Source organism: Ascaphus truei, chromosome 3 (assembly GCF_040206685.1).
Source record: "Ascaphus truei isolate aAscTru1 chromosome 3, aAscTru1.hap1, whole genome shotgun sequence".
Taxonomy (NCBI): domain Eukaryota; kingdom Metazoa; phylum Chordata; class Amphibia; order Anura; family Ascaphidae; genus Ascaphus; species Ascaphus truei.
The window spans coordinates 398,084,568-398,104,230 of NC_134485.1; the positions used below are offsets into that span (position 1 = coordinate 398,084,568).

The 19,663-nt window shown below is 48.1% G+C and overlaps 1 protein-coding gene across 3 annotated transcripts in view; it reads left to right on the top strand.

The window, feature by feature from the left end:
- Positions 1-1,516: 1,516 nt before the first annotated feature.
- SLC36A4 (solute carrier family 36 member 4) overlaps positions 1,517-19,663 on the top strand; it is a 273,729-nt gene continuing 255,582 nt past the window's right edge. For 2 of the 3 annotated variants that reach the window (XR_012800035.1, XM_075592526.1), the window contains exon 1: positions 1,519-1,783. Coding sequence is in view for 2 of the 3 variants with exons in the window: in XM_075592526.1 (XP_075448641.1) it covers positions 1,537-1,783 (247 nt within the window). In the remaining variant the exon portion in view is untranslated. Of the gene's footprint in view, positions 1,784-19,663 lie in introns of all 3 variants that reach the window. The other variant, XM_075592525.1, reaches the window with a different exon arrangement.

Consider the following 19,663-nt stretch of genomic DNA (forward strand, 5'->3'; position numbering starts at 1 on the left):
CAAACAAGGCGTCAATCCACATCCACTGTGGACGCCAATCCACAGCCGCGAGGGTGCGTCTGGCGTGTAGATAGGTTGAGGTAGCTGGGGTAGGAGAGGTCAGGATGGTCAGTGATACTTGCCGAGGTCTGGATTGGAGAGGTATGGATCGTTGCAGGTACTTTAGCCTAGGTCGGGATTAGAGAGATGCGGATCGTCGTGGGTAAGCCGTGGTCAGGAGCGGAGAAGTACGGAATCCAAATAACTAGCAGGGTCAGGCAACTGAGAACAAGACAGGCAAGGCTCAGACAGGCAGGACTGCAGTGAATACAGCGCACATAAACAAGGTTATGCTCAGCCAATGTGCCAGAGGGCAGACTGAGCATATAAGGCAGAACAGTCCAATGAGCTGGGAGCATACTCAGGTGTATGCCTGGCTGTGGTTGGCTGAGGGAGACAGCACAGGTGTATCCCTTTAGTCAGAGGAGCGATGAAGCTTCTACATGCGTGTGCAGATGCTACACAGTGGGTGCATGCTGGGCGGCGATGACATCACTGTGCGAGCGAAGGATACAAGCAGGTGAGGCGGTGCAGCTGCCTTGTGGTAAAGATTACAGACTGGGACTTCTCAGATAAATACAACTGCTTTATTGGCACATATAGCAGAGACTCACTCTCACGGAACAGCATCACGTGACACCCGTTGCCATGACGAGACGCTACAAACGTCACTACGTCATGCGGCACCACATTGTTATGGCAACGTGACACTGTGTGACATTGTGACGTCACTTAGTTTCCCGTTGTCATGGCAACGCAGCATCATTTGATGCCACGCAGCCATATTGAAGAGGGTTGCAGGGGGGAAGATGCTAGGAGGATGCAAGAGGTGCTATATATTTTTTTCAAATCTCTGGGTTAGCTTTCTGACGAAGGTGGCAACCCTGATTGGGTCGATCGGAGAGGTACAGAAATAGGAATAAAACATAAATGAGTGCCCACAGACTTTTATCAGGTATGAAATCAGTGCACGGCACAGAGATGAGTTTATTGCTATCTCTATGCTATAAAACAGAGGGCGCAAACTTCCTGCGCTGCGCCTCTCTGCCTGCTCTCGCCTTGTGTCGGGCCCCCCCTGCAGCGTCAAATGACGCCTCAGGGTCATGTGATATCACGTCACGTGATCAACGACGTCATTTGACGGCGCGTCTCCATGGTAACGGGTGTCACATGACACTGCGGGGTCATATGACGTTGCGTCATTTGACACCGCGTTGTCATGGAGACGAGTGGACACGGAAGCCTCGCGGGCGTGCCCCCCCAGTTTGCGCACCGCTGCTATAAAATATAAAACAACGCCCTTATAATGTGTTGGATTTGGGAAGACTGCTCATAGAACGCCCTGCGTCATCACTCAGCAAAGCCCCGGATACACACGTGACCCCCCATCCACCAACTCGGCGTAGGCGGGACCTGCCGGCGAATGTTGTGGTGGGCGTGGTCAACGGTGGGCGGGATATTAGTGAGGTCACGTGGCCAGCGTGGTGGTGCACGCGAATGGGGCGTGTAATGAAAGGGGCGTGTGCGCCATTGATTTCAGATAGGGGTGCTTTGGCTGTAAGTGTCTTGGAGGGCGGCCTGCATTTGGAGGTGGGCGTCGCCTCATTTGGTTGCGCCTGCGCAGCGGGGCTCCCCGGCAGCTTCTGTGTTGACATTGGAGGATGTGGCGGCGTTTCCGGCTTTGGCAGCAGCGTGGTGACCATAGAGATGATGACGGACCCCATGGCGTCAGAGGAAGAGATAGGTACGGCGGCCCGGTGATGAAAGGGGTGGGATGTGATAAGGGGGCAGAAATCAGTGTGCTCCTGTCATTATATATACGCCCCCCGACTAGTCAGCACTATATATACACCCCCCGACCAGTCAGCACTATATATACACCACCCGTCCAGTCAGCAGTATATATACTCACCCCGTCCAGTCAGACCTATATACTGCTGATCGTCTCTCCTCTATTTTACCCCATAGTCCTTGATTGTCATTCATCTAGCCCCTGTCACTCTTCTGACTCATCACCACACACTGCCCGTCTCTCACATCAATCTATCCCCTGTCACTCCTTACTCATTCCCCTCACACCCTGCTCCTGTCCCCTGTCACTCCTCTGACTCTCATTCCCCTCACATCCTGCTCCTGTCCTCTGTCACTCCTGACACTCATTCCCCTCACACCCTGCTCCTGTCCCCTGTCACTCCTGACTCTCATTCCCTTCACACCCTGCTCCTGTCCCCTGTCACTCCTCTGACTCATTCCCCTCACATCCTGCTCCTGTCCTCTGTCACTCCTGACACTCATTCCCCTCACACCCTGCTCCTGTCCCCTGTCACTCCTGACTCTCATTCCCCTCACACCCTGCTCCTGTCCTCTGTCACTCCTGACTCATTCCCCTCACACCCTGCTCCTGTCCCCTGTCACTCCTGACTCTCATTCCCTTCACACCCTGCTCCTGTCCCCTGTCACTCCTGACTCTCATTCCCCTCACACCCTGCTCCTGTCCCCTGTCACTCCTCTGACTCTCATTCCCCTCACACCCTGTCCCTGTCACTCCTGACTCTCATTCCACTCACATCCTGCTCCTGTCCCCTGTCACTCCTCTGACTCTCATTCCCCTCACATCCTGCTCCTGTCCTCTGTCACTCCTGACACTCATTCCCCTCACACCCTGCTCCTGTCCCCTGTCACTCCTCTGACTCTCATTCCCCTCACACCCTGCTCCTGTCCCCTGTCACTCCTCTGACTCTCATTCCCCTCACACCCTGCTCCTGTCCCCTGTCACTCCTCTGACTCTCATTCCCCTCACACCCTGCTCCTGTCCCCTGTCACTCCTCTGACTCTCATTCCCCTCACACCCTGTCCCTGTCACTCCTGACTCTCATTCCCCTCACACCCTGCTGCTGTCCCCTGTCACTCCTGACTCTCATTCCCCTCACATCCTGCTCCTGTCCCCTGTCACTCCTCTGACTCTCATTCCCCTCACACCCTGCTCCTGTCCCCTGTCACTCCTGACACTCATTCCCTTCACATCCTGCTCCTGTCCCCTGTCACTCCTGACTCCCATTCCCCTCACATCCTGCTCCTGTCACTCCTCTGACTCTCATTCCCTTCACATCCTGCTCCTGTCACTCCTGACTCTCATTCCCCGCACACCCTGCTCCTGTCCCCTGTCACTGGTCTGACTCTCATTCCCCTCACATCCTGCTCCTGTCCCCTGTCACTCCTCTGACTCTCATTCCCTTCACATCCTGCTCCTGTCACTCCTGACTCTCATTCCCTTCACATCCTGCTCCTGTCCCCTGTCACTCATTTGACTCTCATTCCCCTCACACCCAGCTCCTGTCCCCTGTCACTCCTGACTCTCATTCCCTTCACATCCTGCTCCTGTCCCCTGTCACTCCTGACTCTCATTCCCCTCACACCCTGCTCCTGTCCCCTGTCACTCCTCTGACTCTCATTCCCTTCACATCCTGCTCCTGTCCCCTGTCACTGGTCTGACTCTCATTCCCCTCACATCCTGCTCCTGTCCCCTGTCACTCCTGACTCTCATTCCCTTCACATCCTGCTCCTGTCCCCTGTCACTCCTGACTCTCATTCCCCTCACACCCTGCTCCTGTCCCCTGTCACTCCTGACTCTCATTCCCTTCACATCCTGCTCCTGTCCCCTGTCACTCCTGACTCTCATTCCCCTCACACCCTGCTCCTGTCCCCTGTCACTCCTGACTCTCATTCCCTTCACATCCTGCTCCTGTCCCCTGTCACTCCTTTGACTCTCATTCCCCTCACACCCTGCTGCTGTCCCCTGTCACTCCTGACTCTCATTCTCTTCACATCCTGCTCCTGTCCCGTCACTCCTGACTCTCATTCCCTTCACATCCTGCTCCTGTCCCCTGTCACTCCTGACTCATCCCCTCACACCCTGCTCCTGTCCCCTGTCACTCCTGACTCTCCCCTCACACCATGCTCCTGTCCCCTGTCACTCCTGACTCTCATTCCCTTCACACCCTGCTCCTGTCATTCCTGACTCTCATTCCCCTCACACCCTGCTGCTGTCCCCTGTCACTCCTGACTCTCATTCCCCTCATATCCTGCTCCTGTCCCCTGTCCCCTGTCACTCCTGACTCTCATTCCCTTCACATCCTGCTGCTGTCCCCTGTCACTCCTCTGACTCTCATTCCCCTCACACCCTGCTGCTGTCCCCTGTCACTCCTGACTCTCATTCTCTTCACATCCTGCTCCTGTCCCGTCACTCCTGACTCTCATTCCCTTCACATCCTGCTCCTGTCCCCTGTCACTCCTGACTCTCATTCCCCTCACACTCTGCTACTGTCCCCTGTCACTCCTGACTCATCCCCTCACACCCTGCTCCTGTCCCCTGTCACTCCTGACTCTCCCCTCACACCATGCTCCTGTCCCCTGTCACTCCTGACACTCATTCCCCTCACACCATGCTCCTGTCCCCTGTCACTCATGACTCATCCCCTCACACCCTGCTCCTGTCCCCTGTCACTCCTGACTCTCATTCCCTTCACATCCTGCTCCTGTCCCCTGTCACTCCTGACTCTCATTCCCCTCACACCATGCTCCTGTCCCCTGTCACTCCTGACTCTCATTCCCCTCACACCATGCTCCTGTCCCCTGTCACTCCTGACACTCATTCCCCTCACACCATGCTCCTGTCCCCTGTCACTCCTCTGACTCTCATTCCCCTCACACCCTGCTCCTGTCCCCTGTCACTCCTGACTCTCATTCCCTTCACACCCTGCTCCTGTCATTCCTGACTCTCATTCCCCTCACACCCTGCTGCTGTCCCCTGTCACTCCTGACTCTCATTCCCCTCATATCCTGCTCCTGTCCCCTGTCCCCTGTCACTCCTGACTCTCATTCCCTTCACATCCTGCTGCTGTCCCCTGTCACTCCTCTGACTCTCATTCCCCTCACACCCTGCTGCTGTCCCCTGTCACTCCTGACTCTCATTCTCTTCACATCCTGCTCCTGTCCCGTCACTCCTGACTCTCATTCCCTTCACATCCTGCTCCTGTCCCCTGTCACTCCTGACTCTCATTCCCCTCACACTCTGCTACTGTCCCCTGTCACTCCTGACTCATCCCCTCACACCCTGCTCCTGTCCCCTGTCACTCCTGACTCTCCCCTCACACCATGCTCCTGTCCCCTGTCACTCCTGACACTCATTCCCCTCACACCATGCTCCTGTCCCCTGTCACTCATGACTCATCCCCTCACACCCTGCTCCTGTCCCCTGTCACTCCTGACTCTCATTCCCTTCACATCCTGCTCCTGTCCCCTGTCACTCCTGACTCTCATTCCCCTCACACCATGCTCCTGTCCCCTGTCACTCCTGACTCTCATTCCCCTCACACCATGCTCCTGTCCCCTGTCACTCCTGACACTCATTCCCCTCACACCATGCTCCTGTCCCCTGTCACTCCTCTGACTCTCATTCCCCTCACACCCTGCTCCTGTCCCCTGTCACTCCTGACTCTCCCCTCACACCATGCTCCTGTCCCCTGTCACTCCTGACTCTCCCCTCACACCATGCTCCTGTCCCCTGTCACTCCTGACACTCATTCCCCTCACACCATGCTCCTGTCCCCTGTCACTCCTGACACTCATTCCCCTCACACCATGCTCCTGTCCCCTGTCACTCCTGACTCTCATTCCCTTCACATCCTGCTCCTGTCCCCTGTCACTCCTGACTCTCATTCCCCTCACACCATGCTCCTGTCCCCTGTCACTCCTGACTCTCATTCCCCTCACACCATGCTCATGTCCCCTGTCACTCCTGACACTCATTCCCCTCACACCATGCTCCTGTCCCCTGTCAGTCCTGACTCTCATTCCCCTCACACCCTGCTCCTGTCCCCTGTCACTCCTGACTCATCCCCTCACACTGCTCATGTCCCTCCCTTGTGATCCTTTCACTGCAAACCGACTCTGCTCCTTTTTTGAGTATTTTCTTACCCTCTTTTTGTCAGCTGCTAGTCCATCTTTCTCTGCTACACCTACTCTAATCAAGTGTTTTTTTTTTTGTTTGTTTTTTAAATCCCTCTTCTAGTTTTCCACTCTTTTCACCTAACCCCCTTGGGCTCTGGAGGGGGGTGGCTGCAACCCATTGCAACACCATGCATTACTGGCCCCTCTCACACAGATAGGGTAATACTGTATTTTTGTTATACAATTCAAACTTCTTCTTTCATAGCTTAGATTTTATTACATCTTGAAGCTACATCAATGTGTTGTTTTAGGATTGCAGCACCACTGAGCTCCTGAGGCTGTGGGCTTAACCTAAGGCCCCGCTCACACAGCACGCTACACGACGTGCGCGCGTTCGTCTCAGATGCCTGGTGGACAATGGTAGTGTTCAGTATTGAAAATACCATTGGCTGCAAAGTGCGGCGTCGGCGCTGCTGCAGTCGCGGGAGTCTTTTCAATCAGCGATTCCTGGCTGCAGCAACGTTATGTCAGTTTCAGCAGCCAATCAATGTCCAGACGTTTAAATTGATTGGCTGCTGAAATTGAGACTCGGCAGTGAAACCGAAGGGACGTGGTGGACAGAGGAACGGGGGGGACCGGGGGAGAAAACATAAATAAAAAGTTATTGCAGAGCATTATGGCTTTAAAAGGGCACCTTATAATCTGCATTTCTGCTCGCCATTTTCCCCCTACTTCTAACCAGCCTACTGTTTGCTGAGGGCTGCTGGCGCACCCACCCCCCTCCGGTCCCCGCTGCACTCCCCCCAGTCTGAAGGTGAATTTTTTTCATGCCCCCTGCCGCGACCCAACTCCTGCAGCTTGACTAGAGATCGCTGGGCTGCAGGAGCGTGCGGCGGAGGCGCGCATTGAAGCGTGCGGCCATAGCAGGCAGTGTGAGCTCGGCCTAAGGCTGCAATAAAGGATGTTCCCTTATTATCTGTTGCTCAGTTCTTTTGTTTATTTTGGTGATCTGTTTGTTCTTTATATACCTGCTCGCTGGGTAAATAGCCTCTACATTAAGATACAGGCTATTTAACTGGTGAGCCGGGTAAGCAAGACATTTGTTCAGTCTAAGGCCTGTAATATAGAGCGCGCGTGTGCGTCAATTAGTATTGGCTGTTTCCAAACCTGGCTTTCTATACTTCAGCCGTGCACGGCAGTGAGCAGTGGCGCGGCAGATCACAGCAAATATATGAAAATTTATATTTTCGTGCTGCTGCAGCATCACGTGACGCTGCCAAGCCAATCGCAGCGCGGCTATCGCTGTGATGTCTATAGCCACGGCCCTTAGCAGCGCACGCCACCGCTTTCAACATATAAACAAAACACGTGCGCCACATGCATGCGCAACGCCATGCTCGCACCAGCACGCTCTATATTACAGGCCTAAGGCTTTGTACCCGGTAGCCGCGACTGTGTGTCTGTGCCGCACACAAAGTACAGCCCTCTATGGGGCAGGCCCCAGTCGGCATGTGAATAAATAAAGAAAAGCAGTACCTGTTGTGTCAGGGATTGTCCCAGCCCCTGCTTCTACTTGTATTGTGTGAGATTTTCAGCTACAAGTAATAAACATCAGTCCAGACTTTTTATGACCACGCTACCTGCTGTTCCTGCCACTGGGATCCTCTCCAGCTGAAGATCAATCCCTGACACCTATGGAGCGACGTATTGAAGGTGTGTAATGGAAGCAGTATACCACTCTGAGAACAACTTTGAAACAGTTGACTGCCATGGCCACATTATCCAGAACGGTGAGAATCTGGGTCTCCAATTTGTCGCTTTACCCCGGAGGTGGGGATGCGCTAGTGACTCCTATCAGGAAAAGTCATGCTTCTGCTGTCTGCTCATTCAGCCTTCGGCTCTGGGTGTACTTCACCACCGTTTGCCCAACAGGAGCCATGCGGATCAATTCCATTACCATCGGAGCTAAGGTATCCCCTCTGAGAGCAATTACTGTTTGCACCACATCGAGCCCTGCTGTTGCAATATATGCACTTTATTACCCTGCTTCTTGTAAGTAGGATTTCATTTTACTACCCTTGAACGCCAGCGCGATGTCACGTTTACCCATTGCATCTTTTTTTTTTTTTTTAAATACACCATAAATTGTCACTTGTTTTATATGTCCTGCATTGTCTGTTACTCTTGTTGTTCAATGTAGTGAATTTTCCATCTATTGGTCTTTCCCCAGTGTTATTTTCTTAGTTACATGTAGTTTGTGTCCCACTGTTTTTTTTGAGTCCAGGGCCAGTGGTTACCCACAGATGCTAATTTACCCATAAATATCACGGAGATATGCACATTGTGTTAAGCTATCCAGAGAATTAGTCCAACCTTGAAGGACTTTCTGCTGATGGTTTTGTAGGACAATGTCACAGCCATAGCCAACAGACAATGGGGCTTCTAAAGTATAAAAGTTTTCAGATCTTAAGGATTTTGCTGTTTACAAAGCAGGTAGTTCCACATCTCTCAGCGACCTACATTTCGGGAGACAAAAATGTAAAAGCGGGCAAACTGTTCTACCAGGAGAATGGGAGTTCTATCAGAGGTATTCACGGCTATAGATTGTCAAGCAGAAATGGTTCCTAAGTCAAGGTCTGGGACACCATATCGGTCAAATGGACATTTATTCTCATATTTGTGTTTCCTCGATTCTTTTACTCCAGGTGGTGATAAGCAAAATCCGGAGATACAAGACGAATGCTGTACTTATAGCACCACATTGGCCCAGACTGGCCACTTTCCGCCCTGCTAACGTAAGGGCCTATTCTCCATCCCAAGCCGGGTTTCCTTCAATGGTCGGCGTGGAGACTGAGCAGAAATCTTTGAGAGCGTTGTGACTTTCATTCAGACCAGGAGATTCATACCCTCACTCCAGGAAACGTAATCTTCACTATGTTACAGAATATGGATGATATTGTTTGTGGTGCAACAATCGGGATATTACTTCTCTCCATGTGACAATTCCACAGATCTTGCAGTTTCTACAATTGGGGTTTCAAAAACGGATCAGACCTGTATCACAGATGGTTCGTGTCCACATTGGATGCTCATGTTAATGGGGAAATTGCTCTCGATCCTATGATTGCTATAATTAATCAGGGAAACCTTCTGAATCAAACTGTAGCTAAAGGCTTTCATGTGTGTATTCTATTGTATGTCTTTATTTATATAGCGCCATAAATGTACATAGCGCTTCACAGTAGTGATACATGTTGTAATCATATAAATAACAAATAATATAAATAACAGGTCATGGGAATAAGTGCTTCAGACATAAAAGTAACATTAAGGAAGAGGAGTCCTTGCTCCGAGGAGCTTACAATCTAATTGGTAGGTAGTGGAACGTATAGAGACAGTAGGAGGGCATTCTGGTAAGTGCGTCTGCAGGGGGCCAAGCTTTATGTATCGTGTCCAGGATTATCCACAGTGCTATTCATATGCTTCTTTAAGCAAATATGTCTTAAGGTGGGTCTTAAAGGTGGATAGAGAGGGTGCTAGTCGGGTATTGAGGGGAAGGGCATTCCAGAGGTGCGGGGCAGTCAGTGAGAAAGAAAGGTTTAAGGCGGGAGAGGGCTTTAGATACAAACGGGGGAAGAAGACATCCTTGAGAAGAGCGCAAGAGTCGGGATGGTGCATAGCGAGAAATTAAGGCTGAGATGTAAGGAGGGGCAGAAGAGTGTAAAGCTTTTTAAAAGTGAGGAGGAGAATTGAGTGTCAGATGCGGGATTTGTTCGGAAGCCAGGAGAGGGATTTCAGGAGGGGCGACGCGGAGACAGATTTAGGGAAGAGTGGAGTGATTCTGGCAGCAGCGTTTAAGATAGATTGTAGGGAATATTTATACAACTTGTGAGATACTGCTCACCGCAATATTAAGTACATTCATGGGAATTATAATTCCAGCTGGTGCAAAGGGGATAATGATGACAAACGTAATCAAAGCGTTTTCCTAAAAAGATCCCCATTCACTGCACAACAGAGCTGAAGATAATGATCAGGGTTCAAATACCCACTAGTAGTGTAATAGAATTGGCTATAAAGGGTACAATTAAGTAACCGCTCCCAGCACTGTAGTTACCACTAAAAGCCAGTAGGCAAAAATAATAAATGCTTTAATAATCAACAAAAATCGGCGCAATAACACTTACTCAAAACTACCATTAAAAACAATTAAAACACATATAAGGGGTGATATAGGGTTCAGGGATGTCTAAGGATAAATCCAAGATAATGCAATATACATCCCCTAACCAGATGTTCCGATCGTTATTGTGAGACAAAGTAGGTGAATAGAGGTAAATTAGCACATAATAATTATCCCTCTTGTCTCAGGGTGGGGTGCTGGTATTAATGAGACCGATAAATGAGTGCTGTGAATCACTTCATAGTTGATGACAATCGCAATACACACAGCATAAGGTGCAGTGCACCAAGTGTAAAAATACAGCTAATCAATATGCAAATCGGTATCTGATGTCCTATGCAGTATATCCCATAATAGGCACTAGCGCAACACAGCCAAACAGGGTGCAGTGCATTAAATATAAGCAAATAACCTGCACAGCTAAAACCCAGCTATTCCCACCCCATCAGAAATGATCAGGAACGATCTCACCCTTGACTCCTCCACGACGTCAACGCGATGACGTTATGCCGACGTACGTTTTGCGCATAAGGGGCTGGTGCTTTCTCAAGGTGGGAGGTGCTAGACAGAGCAGCGCTGCCCTCTTATATACCCGCATGCTGTGCGGTTCTTAAAGGTACCACTACCATACAGTAATGTAATGGTAGATAGCTCAGATAAAGGAATAGTTAAATAAATGAAAAAAAGGTTCGTATGCCTGCGGTCGATGTAAGGCCTGTAGGTGTGTGCCCAAAACAACTGAGTTCATTGATTCCACAAAAACACTCGTTTTCAAGATTAAAGACTACATAAACTACCACTGAGGGAGTTATTTATTTAATTATCTGCTCCTGTGGTAAATTATATGTGGGTAAGACCTTTAGACATTTTAAAACGAGGATTCTTGAACATCTTGGATCCATAAGAAACTCTAAGGATACACCATTGGCACGTCATGTGATTAACGAACATCAGGGGAATAGTGATCTACTGGTCTTTATTGGTATTGAACATACTCCCTGGGGTCAACGTAAGGGAGACTGGAACAAGATCCTATTGCAGACCGAATATAAATGGATTTACACATTGCAAACATTGAGTCCTATGGGTCTAAATGAGGGCTACATACTGCACCGACACACTTTATTCGAGCAAATACCCAGTATGTACCTGGCAGATACCTGGAATGCGCCGCTCCTCACCTCTGACAAGCCCCGTTGCGTATGCCTTCCCAGCCTGGGTTCATGCCTGGCTGACGGGCGGCTGATCTGTTAAATGATAATGATTAGGATTTAATAGGCTGCAATGCTTCGCGTGTCTACCAGATGGCATAAATTCATGAATTGTAATGCAGTATATATATATATATATATATACTGTGCAGTATTGCAGCCAGCGGGAATAAAATGCTTCAATCCCTGCTTGGAAAATACCTCAATGCACTCGGGCAGAAAACAGTCACAAACCTCAATACACCCGGGTATACCCGAATTCGTGGGACTAGCCGAGCTCGAATAAAGTGTGTCGCCAGTGTATATACTTCATTCATATAACATGTTACCAATACCACATTTTTTGGGGCATATGTTATTTTTAACTTTCATCTTGGGGTGTTCCCGGTATATAGTTTAAGATGTTCGTTTATACCTAACGGGCGGACAGCTCAGGTTAGATCATTCCTACACTAATACACATTGATGTACGCTATATATTAACATCTATACATGTGCCCACTATGTGGTTCTTGATTAAGATTTATACATCTATTAAGGTCTATATGTGTATATATGTTGGCCCTCATTGAATGCCATAGTTTGGTGATTCTTGTTCCAACTTACCTGTTTGTTGGGACTTCACTGCTAATTATATGCATTATTGTAACTAGATAGACAGCTATACTACAGAGGATGAAGAGCTTAATGTATATACTATGAGCCTAGGACAAACCAGTGATTTAGGACACAGTTTCATTATTCCCCGTTTTCTTTCTTTATTTAACTATTCGTTTATCTGAGCTATCTACCATTACATTACTGTATGGTAGTGGTACCTTTAAGAACCGCACAGCATGTGGGTATATAAGAGGGCAGCGCTGCTCTGTCTAGCACCTCCCACCTTGAGAAAGCGCCAGCCCCTTATGCGTGAAATGTACGTCGGCATGACGTCATCGCGTTAACGTCGTGGAGGAGGATTCAAGGGTGAGATCGTTCCTGATCATTTCTGATGGGGTGGGAATAGCTGGGTTTTAACTGTGCAGGTTATTTGCTTATATTTAATGCACTGCACCCTGTTTGGCTGTGTTGCGCTAGTGCCTATTATGGGATATACTGCATAGGACATCAGATACCGATTTGCATATTGCATTAGCTGTATTTTTACACTTGGTGCACTGCACCTTATGCTGTGTGTATTACGATTGTCATCAACTATGAAGTGATTCACAGCACTCATTTATCGGTCTCATTCATACCAGCACCCCACCCTGAGACAAGAGGGATAATTATTATGTGCTAATTTACCTCTATTCACCTACTTTGTCTCACAATAACGATCGGAACATCTGGTTAGGGGATGTATATTGCATTATTTTGGATTTTGGACATCCCTGAACCCTATATCACCCCTTATATGTGTTTTAATTGTTTTTATGGTAGTTTTGAGTAAGTGTTATTGCGCCGATTTTTGTTGATTATTAAAGCATTTATTATTTTTGCGTACTAGCTTTTAGTGGTAACTGTCCTCCCACAGTGCTGGGAGCGGTTACTTAATTGTACCCTTTATAGCTAATTCTATTACACTATGTAGACGGACGTTCACAGAGGTACACAATTGGAGACTTTTATAAGGTGAAATTATAATAAGGCTTTATTGTGCCTTTTCCTTTTCATCAGGAAATCCATCCAAACACAGGGGGGGGGGAAACAAAGCTTCTATTCACTTGGGAGTATTTCTAGTGAAACACTGCAATTAATTCACATCTCCCTTAGTCAAGCATTTCTCCCAGCCCCAAACACATAGCATGGAATAAGCAGATATAAGAAGTCTCTTAATAATGAAAGTCTTATCTGTTTCTTGGAGGGAAAATCTTCTCAGTTCCTGGTTCAGCTCCATTCCCTCAGGGTGTGTCAGCTTCAGGTTTAGTAGTTTTCCCTGTGTCTTGAAATCAGCTCTGCTGTATCTTCTGACAGAGCTAAAGACATGATCAGCTCCAGAGATCTGTGTTCTCTTGGTCAGTCTCTCCTAGGAGACTCAAGAACCCCTGCTCTGTCTCCAAAGGTCAGCTCATAAGTGAGCTAAGGAGTTACTTCCTGTCTCAACAGACAGGCTTTTGTAAGCAATCTAGATCAGGCAGGTGGTGTTTATTAATTGACTACCAGCAGTTAACCACCACACTGCTAGATTAAAGGCACATTACTTGAACAGGGATTACTCCCCTGTTACATACCTCCCCTGTTTGTGGGAAGCTCGGGCTTGCCACGGCCAAAGCCCATCCTTCCACTCTCATTCTAGATATCTCTGTGACTTGAATGAGAGTGGATGGAGAAAGAGAACCCTCAGTCCTGCTGGGATTGGAGCCCTTTCTCCAGTTTATTCGTGTCTCCTCCTGAAGGTGCTTGAGATCAGCACCCCTCAGTCGCTCGAAGAGGACTTTTTCCAAGTATAGTCTTTTTTCTACGTGCGCGGTCATGAGATTTCCCTCGTGTCGGGTGCTCGTCTTATTGTAGGCATACTGTATGGCAGCAGTTGCAGAGCGTTTAAAAACAGCCCTTTGAGTTTTCCGCTCTTGAAGCTGTCTCTCTGCCCTTTTCCCACTCAATGGGGTTGCTAGTTCAGCCCCTTTTAGATTAAGTTGCAATTCCACACCCACTTCCAGAGAATGTCCCATCTTTTCAGCTTCATCAGCTAAGGATTCTTCTGGTTTTAATTCAGCAGTGTACCTTCTTTTGTTGCCTGCTGGGTGGCTGAAGGTTTTGCTAGTGCTTGTTTAGGTGGTTCAAATTTTGCAACCTTGTCTTTCAGATGAGCGGTATTCCCAGCTCTCACTGTACCCTTGTCTTCATGGGTTTTTGAGGCTGTGGGATACTGACGCTTAGTCAGGGTCAATACTTGTCCTTGTAGGACTGTAATCTCATCCGCGAGAGATCCCTGTTTTTTGATTGCGTCTTGCAAGTCTCTTCTCAGGGAATTTATCTGCATGCTTTGCTTTCTCTGAGCTTGCTTCCACATTTTTATTGCATTGTGAAGCACTATGAACTTCTTAGCTTGGGCCACAGTTACTTGTTTCAGTTTCTGGACCTTCTTGTGCTCCCTGTTGTGCCGCGTCACCTGGGTTCTAAGCTTGGCTTTTAGCGTTGCTTTGGTGATGCTCAGGGTAGCCTTCAGTTTCTCATGCTGCTTTGCGGGGACATACTGGGTCATCGGACGTTCCTGCAGCACTTGAATTTCTTTAACAGCCTGCAGATTTTTTTCCTGCAGAGTTCGCTGCTTCGCCTCTGCCTTCTCGAGGTGCGTACGCAGACCTTGCAGTTGGTTCTGCAGTCGGTGCTCTGCTTCAAACTTCTCACCTTCCAAAAGTCTATTTATTTCTTTAAGCTCGTGCAGCTTTTCATTTTTTTCCTTGACGTCGTTTGTCAAATTAAAATTTTCTACTTTGAGTTTTACGTTTTTTCTTTGTAATCTTAAATGTTCTCCTTTTTCAGTCTCTGTACTATTCAGGGCCTCTTTGCAGTCCTCCTTCCATTTACGCACATCTGCTTTGAGACTGACAGTCTCCTGGTGTGAGACATCCTTCTCTAGGTTGAGGGTTGTTTCTGAAGCGCCTTCTGGGAGACTTGGAGATTTGTATTAAGATTGGCAATAGTTTCTTTAGCAATGTCCAGCTCCTCAGTGAGACTGTGTCGTTCCTTTCTGGAAACCTCCAGGTCTGTGCGGCAGCTGTTTGTCTCATGATGTGAGGCATCCAGTGCTCTGTGGAGTGTCGGAACCTCTTTCTGAGATATGTCCACCTCTATCCGGACACTGTTGACCTCCTGTTGTGAGGCATTCAGCTCTATGCGAAGAGTGTGAACCTCTTGCTGGAAGACTGTCATCTGCTTCAGTGTCTCCTCATACTTCCGCTTTAGCGTAGCCACCAATTTATCAGATTGGCTCTGCTTTTCTTCCATGGTGGAAATAGTAGCCTTTGCAGTATCTAGCTAAGTGTTGAGATCGTCCAATTCTGTCCTGGCTGCAGAGTACATTGCGAGCGCACATTCCTGTAGCTTCACGTTATTTTTCTCTAGCTCTGTGTAACCATCTTCCTTTTGTTTCAATTGTTCACAGAGCATATCACAGTCATGCCTGGCATTTTTCAGAGCATCTTCAGGGTTGGTCAAGGGATCGTCACTCACTGGTTCCGGCTCCACTTCCCTGGGATGACTGGTTGAGGGTTCCTCACTGTTGGCACCGGACAGACACTTCTTTGGGGTACATGATTTCTGCCTTGGACCCTCTGGATATTCGGTTAACCGCGGGACGAATTCTCCATTTTCTCTAGGCTGCAGGGCAACTCGGTCCCCCTTTTCCTCCACAGGATCTGCGGACGTGTCTGTTCCTTCCACGGTAAGTGAAGAACCGCTTTTCTTTTTCCGCCTTTTTGATTTGGATGACACCGTCCCTTCAGGGATATTGGGGTCTCCATCTTCATTTGAAATTTTAGCAGCGTCACTGGATCCACCCGGCTTTTCTTGCAACTGTAATAGCTGACGGAAATATTCGGTGATCCACTGCTCCCGCTCTGTCTCCTGCTGATCATATTCGTCATCAAAGGGAGCGGTCTTTTCTGTTCGTGCCGAGTTCAGGCACCCCCACCATTCTTGGGGTGTTTTGTGGGTGTGACTCGGTTCGGGTTCCCCGTAAGAGATGTCTTCCTCTTTATTGGACTGGAAGGGCCACTCTTCCGTGGGGTAGGGTTCATTACAGGAATGATGTACAGGTGTAATTTTCTTCCTGACCTCAGGAGGCGCTATTGCAGCTGTTGCCACTGTATTTGCTAGAACCCCCAATTGTGGTAGTCCTACAGATTGGCATATTTTGCTTGTAGAGGTCGTAGCTCTCAGGCATCTCTGTAGACTTTTCTTTCTTGGGTAATTTTTTTTTTCAATATCAGCAGTACTGTGCATGCATTTTCTCTTATCAGGTATACAAGATGTGCAGTTGCTAGGTAAAAAATAGTCTATTTGCTTTACACCATTTACTTGCTAGGTGTAATCTCTCATTAGGTATGCTGAATGTGTGGTTGCTAGGTAAAAACTTCTGTTTGCTTTACACCATTTACTTGCTAGGTGCAATCCCTCCGCTTCAGCAACAGAATTTGGTTTTCTGCCTGAGTTCAGTAATTTTCAGTCTCATCTTTGGGTATTATGGCATTCACACGTCACACTTTTGGGTGTCTGTTTTGCTCCCAAGATATATATAGGCAGACTTTTTTACTTGCAGAAAAAAAAATCATTCTTTGCAGTGGACTATTTCTTTGGTGTCTCTTTAACTCTGATCTCTGCTGCATGAGTTTTTTTTTCTAAGTTGCTCAGACTGTTTGTAGGCAAAAAAGCATAATAAAAAAAATTTCACATAAAAATCTCCGGTCCTTTTTAACTACAAAGACACCTCTCATCTCACTTCGGACACCATATGTAGACGGACGTTCACAGAGGTACACAATTGGAGATTTTTATAAGGTGAAATTATAATAAAGCTTTATTGTGCCTTTTCCTTTTCATCAGGAAATCCATCCAAACACAGGGGGGGGGGGGGGGGAACAAAGCTTTTATTCAATTGGGAGTATTTCTAGTGAAACACTATGCAATTAATTCACATCTCCCTTAGTCAAGCATTTCTCCCAGCCCCAAACACATAGCATGAAATAAGCAGATATAAGAAGTCTCTTAATAATGAAAGTCTTATCTGTTTCTTAGAGGGAAAATCTTCTCAGTTCCTGGTTCAGCTCCCTTCCCTCAGGGTGTGTCAACTTCAGGTTTAGTAGTTTTCCCTGTGTCTTGAAATCAGCTCTGCTGTGTCTTCTGACAGAGCTCAAGACATGGTCAGCTCCAGAAGATCTGTGTTCTCTTGGTCAGTCTCTCCTGGGAGACTCAAGAACCCCTGCTCTGTCTCCAAAGGTCAGCTCACAAGTGAGCTAAGGAGTCACTTCCTGTCTCAACAGACAGGCTTTTGTAAGCAATCTAGATCAGGCAGGTGGTGTTTATTAATTGACTACTAGCAGTTAACCACCACACTGCTAGATTAAAGGCACATTACTTGAACAGGGATTACTCCCCTGTTACACACTACTAGTGGGTATTTGAACCCTGGTCATTATCTTCAGCTCTGTTGTGCAGTGAATGGGGATCTTTTTAGGAGAACTCTTTGTCTCCTTATGTGTTTAGATTGTAGGGGAGACAGGTGAGAGTCAGGAAGGCCAGACAGCAGGAGGTTGCAGTAATCGAGACTTGAGAGAATGAGGGCCTGAGTCAGAGTTTTAGCAGTCGAGTAACAGAGGAAAGGGCATATCTTTGTGATATTGCGGAGGAAAAAGCGACAAGTTTTAGAAACGTTTTGAATGTGAGAGAGGAATCGAGTGTGACCCCTAGGCAGCGTGCTTGGGCTACTGGGTGAATGATCGTAGTTCCAACAGTAATGTGGAAGGAGGAAGTATAAGGAGCTCTGTTTTTGCCATGTTAAGTTTCAGTCGGTAGGTGGCCATCCAGGATGATATTCTAGAGAGACATTCAGATTCTTTGGTCTGTATAGCAGGTGTAAGGTCAGGGGTTGAAAGGTAAATTTGTGTGTTGTCAGCGTAGAGGTGATATTTAAACCCAAAAGATGTGATTAGGTCACCTAGAGAGAGTGTGAAAAGAGAAGGGGTCCCAGGACTCTCCTGGGGTACCCCCACAGAGAGATCAATAAAGGAGGAGGTATTAGCAAAAGAGACACTGAAAGTACGGTGGGAGAGGTAAGAGGAGATCCAGGATAGAGCTTTGTTACGAATACCAAGAGTATGGAGAATGTGGAGGAGAAGAGGGTGGTCCACGGTGTCAAATGCTGCAGAGAGATCGAGTAATATGAGCAGAGTAATGACCTCTGTCTTTGGCAGCATAGAGGTCGGCGGTTATTTTATTGAGGGCTGTTTCAGTAGAGTGAGAAGTGCGCAAGCCAGATTGTAGAGGGTCTAGGAGAAGAATGGGTGTTGAGAAAGTGGAGCAAGCGAGAGAAAACAAGACGTTCAAGGAGTTTGGAGGCAAAAGGCAGGAGGGAGACATGTTGATAGTTAGAAAGACAGGTAGGGTCAAGCTTGCTGTTTTTGAGTAATGATATAACGGTTGCATGCTTGAAGGAGGATGGAAAGGTGCCAGAGTAGAGGGAAGAGTTAAAAATATGTGTGAGCATAGGAATTATAGAAGGAGCAAGAGTTTTAAGTAGATGGGAAGGAATGGGCAGGTGGTAGAGGGAGAAGAGGAGATCAGCAGTGACACATCCTCCTCCGAGATAGCAGGAAAAGAGTCAAGAAAGGCAGGAGGAGAGTTAGGAAGCGGTGTGGGATGGGAGGAGGCAACAGATGGGATGTTCTGACGTATGGATTCCACCTTTTCCTTTAAAAAGTCAGCAAAGCCCTGAGGTGAGATGGAGGAAGAAGAGGAGGCAGCCGAGGGTGGTCTGAGTAGAGAGTCAAAGACAGAAAAGAGTCGGCGTGGGTTAGACTTGTGTGTGTTGATTAGTGATGAAAAGTAGGTTTGTTTAACCTGAGAGAGGGCAGAGTTGAAACAAGACAGCATAAATTTGTAGTGAAGGAAGTCTGCGAGCGTATGAGATTTCCTTCAGAGGCGTTCAGAGGAGCGAGTGGAGGAATGCAGCATACGTGTGTGGGAATTTAGCCAGGGTCTGGGGTTGGAAGGGCGAGGACGTCAGAGAGAAAGCAGGGCATGTAGATCAAGAGAGGAGGATAAGGCAGAGTTGTAGTTTCTGACTAGGTTGTTAGGGTCTGAAGCAGAACTGAGAGAGGAGAAGGAGGAGCGTAAAGTGGAATCAAAAGCTGGTAGGTTAATATAGCACAGGTTTCTGCAGAAACGAGGGGTAGATGGAGATGGAGAGGTGGAGAAGCGAGAGAGAGAAAATGAGATGAGGTGATGGTCAGAGAGAGGAAAAGGAGAAATTGAAAAATCGGTGAGAAGTTTTTAGTGAAAACCAGGTCTAGGTAGTGGCCATCCTTGTGGGTGTTGGCTGCAGTCCACTGTTGAAGGCCAAAAGAAGAGGTTAGAGAGAGAAAGCGGGAGGCCCAAGGAAGAGAGGGGCCATCAATGTGGCAGTTGAAGTCCCAAAGGAGAAGAACAGGGGAGTCTGAGGAGAGTGACAAAGAGAGCCAGGATTCAAAGTGAGAGAGAAAGACAGAGGGGGGATGAGTAGAGGTAGGTGGGCGATAGATGGTTCTCTTGGGCGCAGGGGGTCAGCCCAGAGGAGAGGTTAAAGGAGCGACCTGATTGA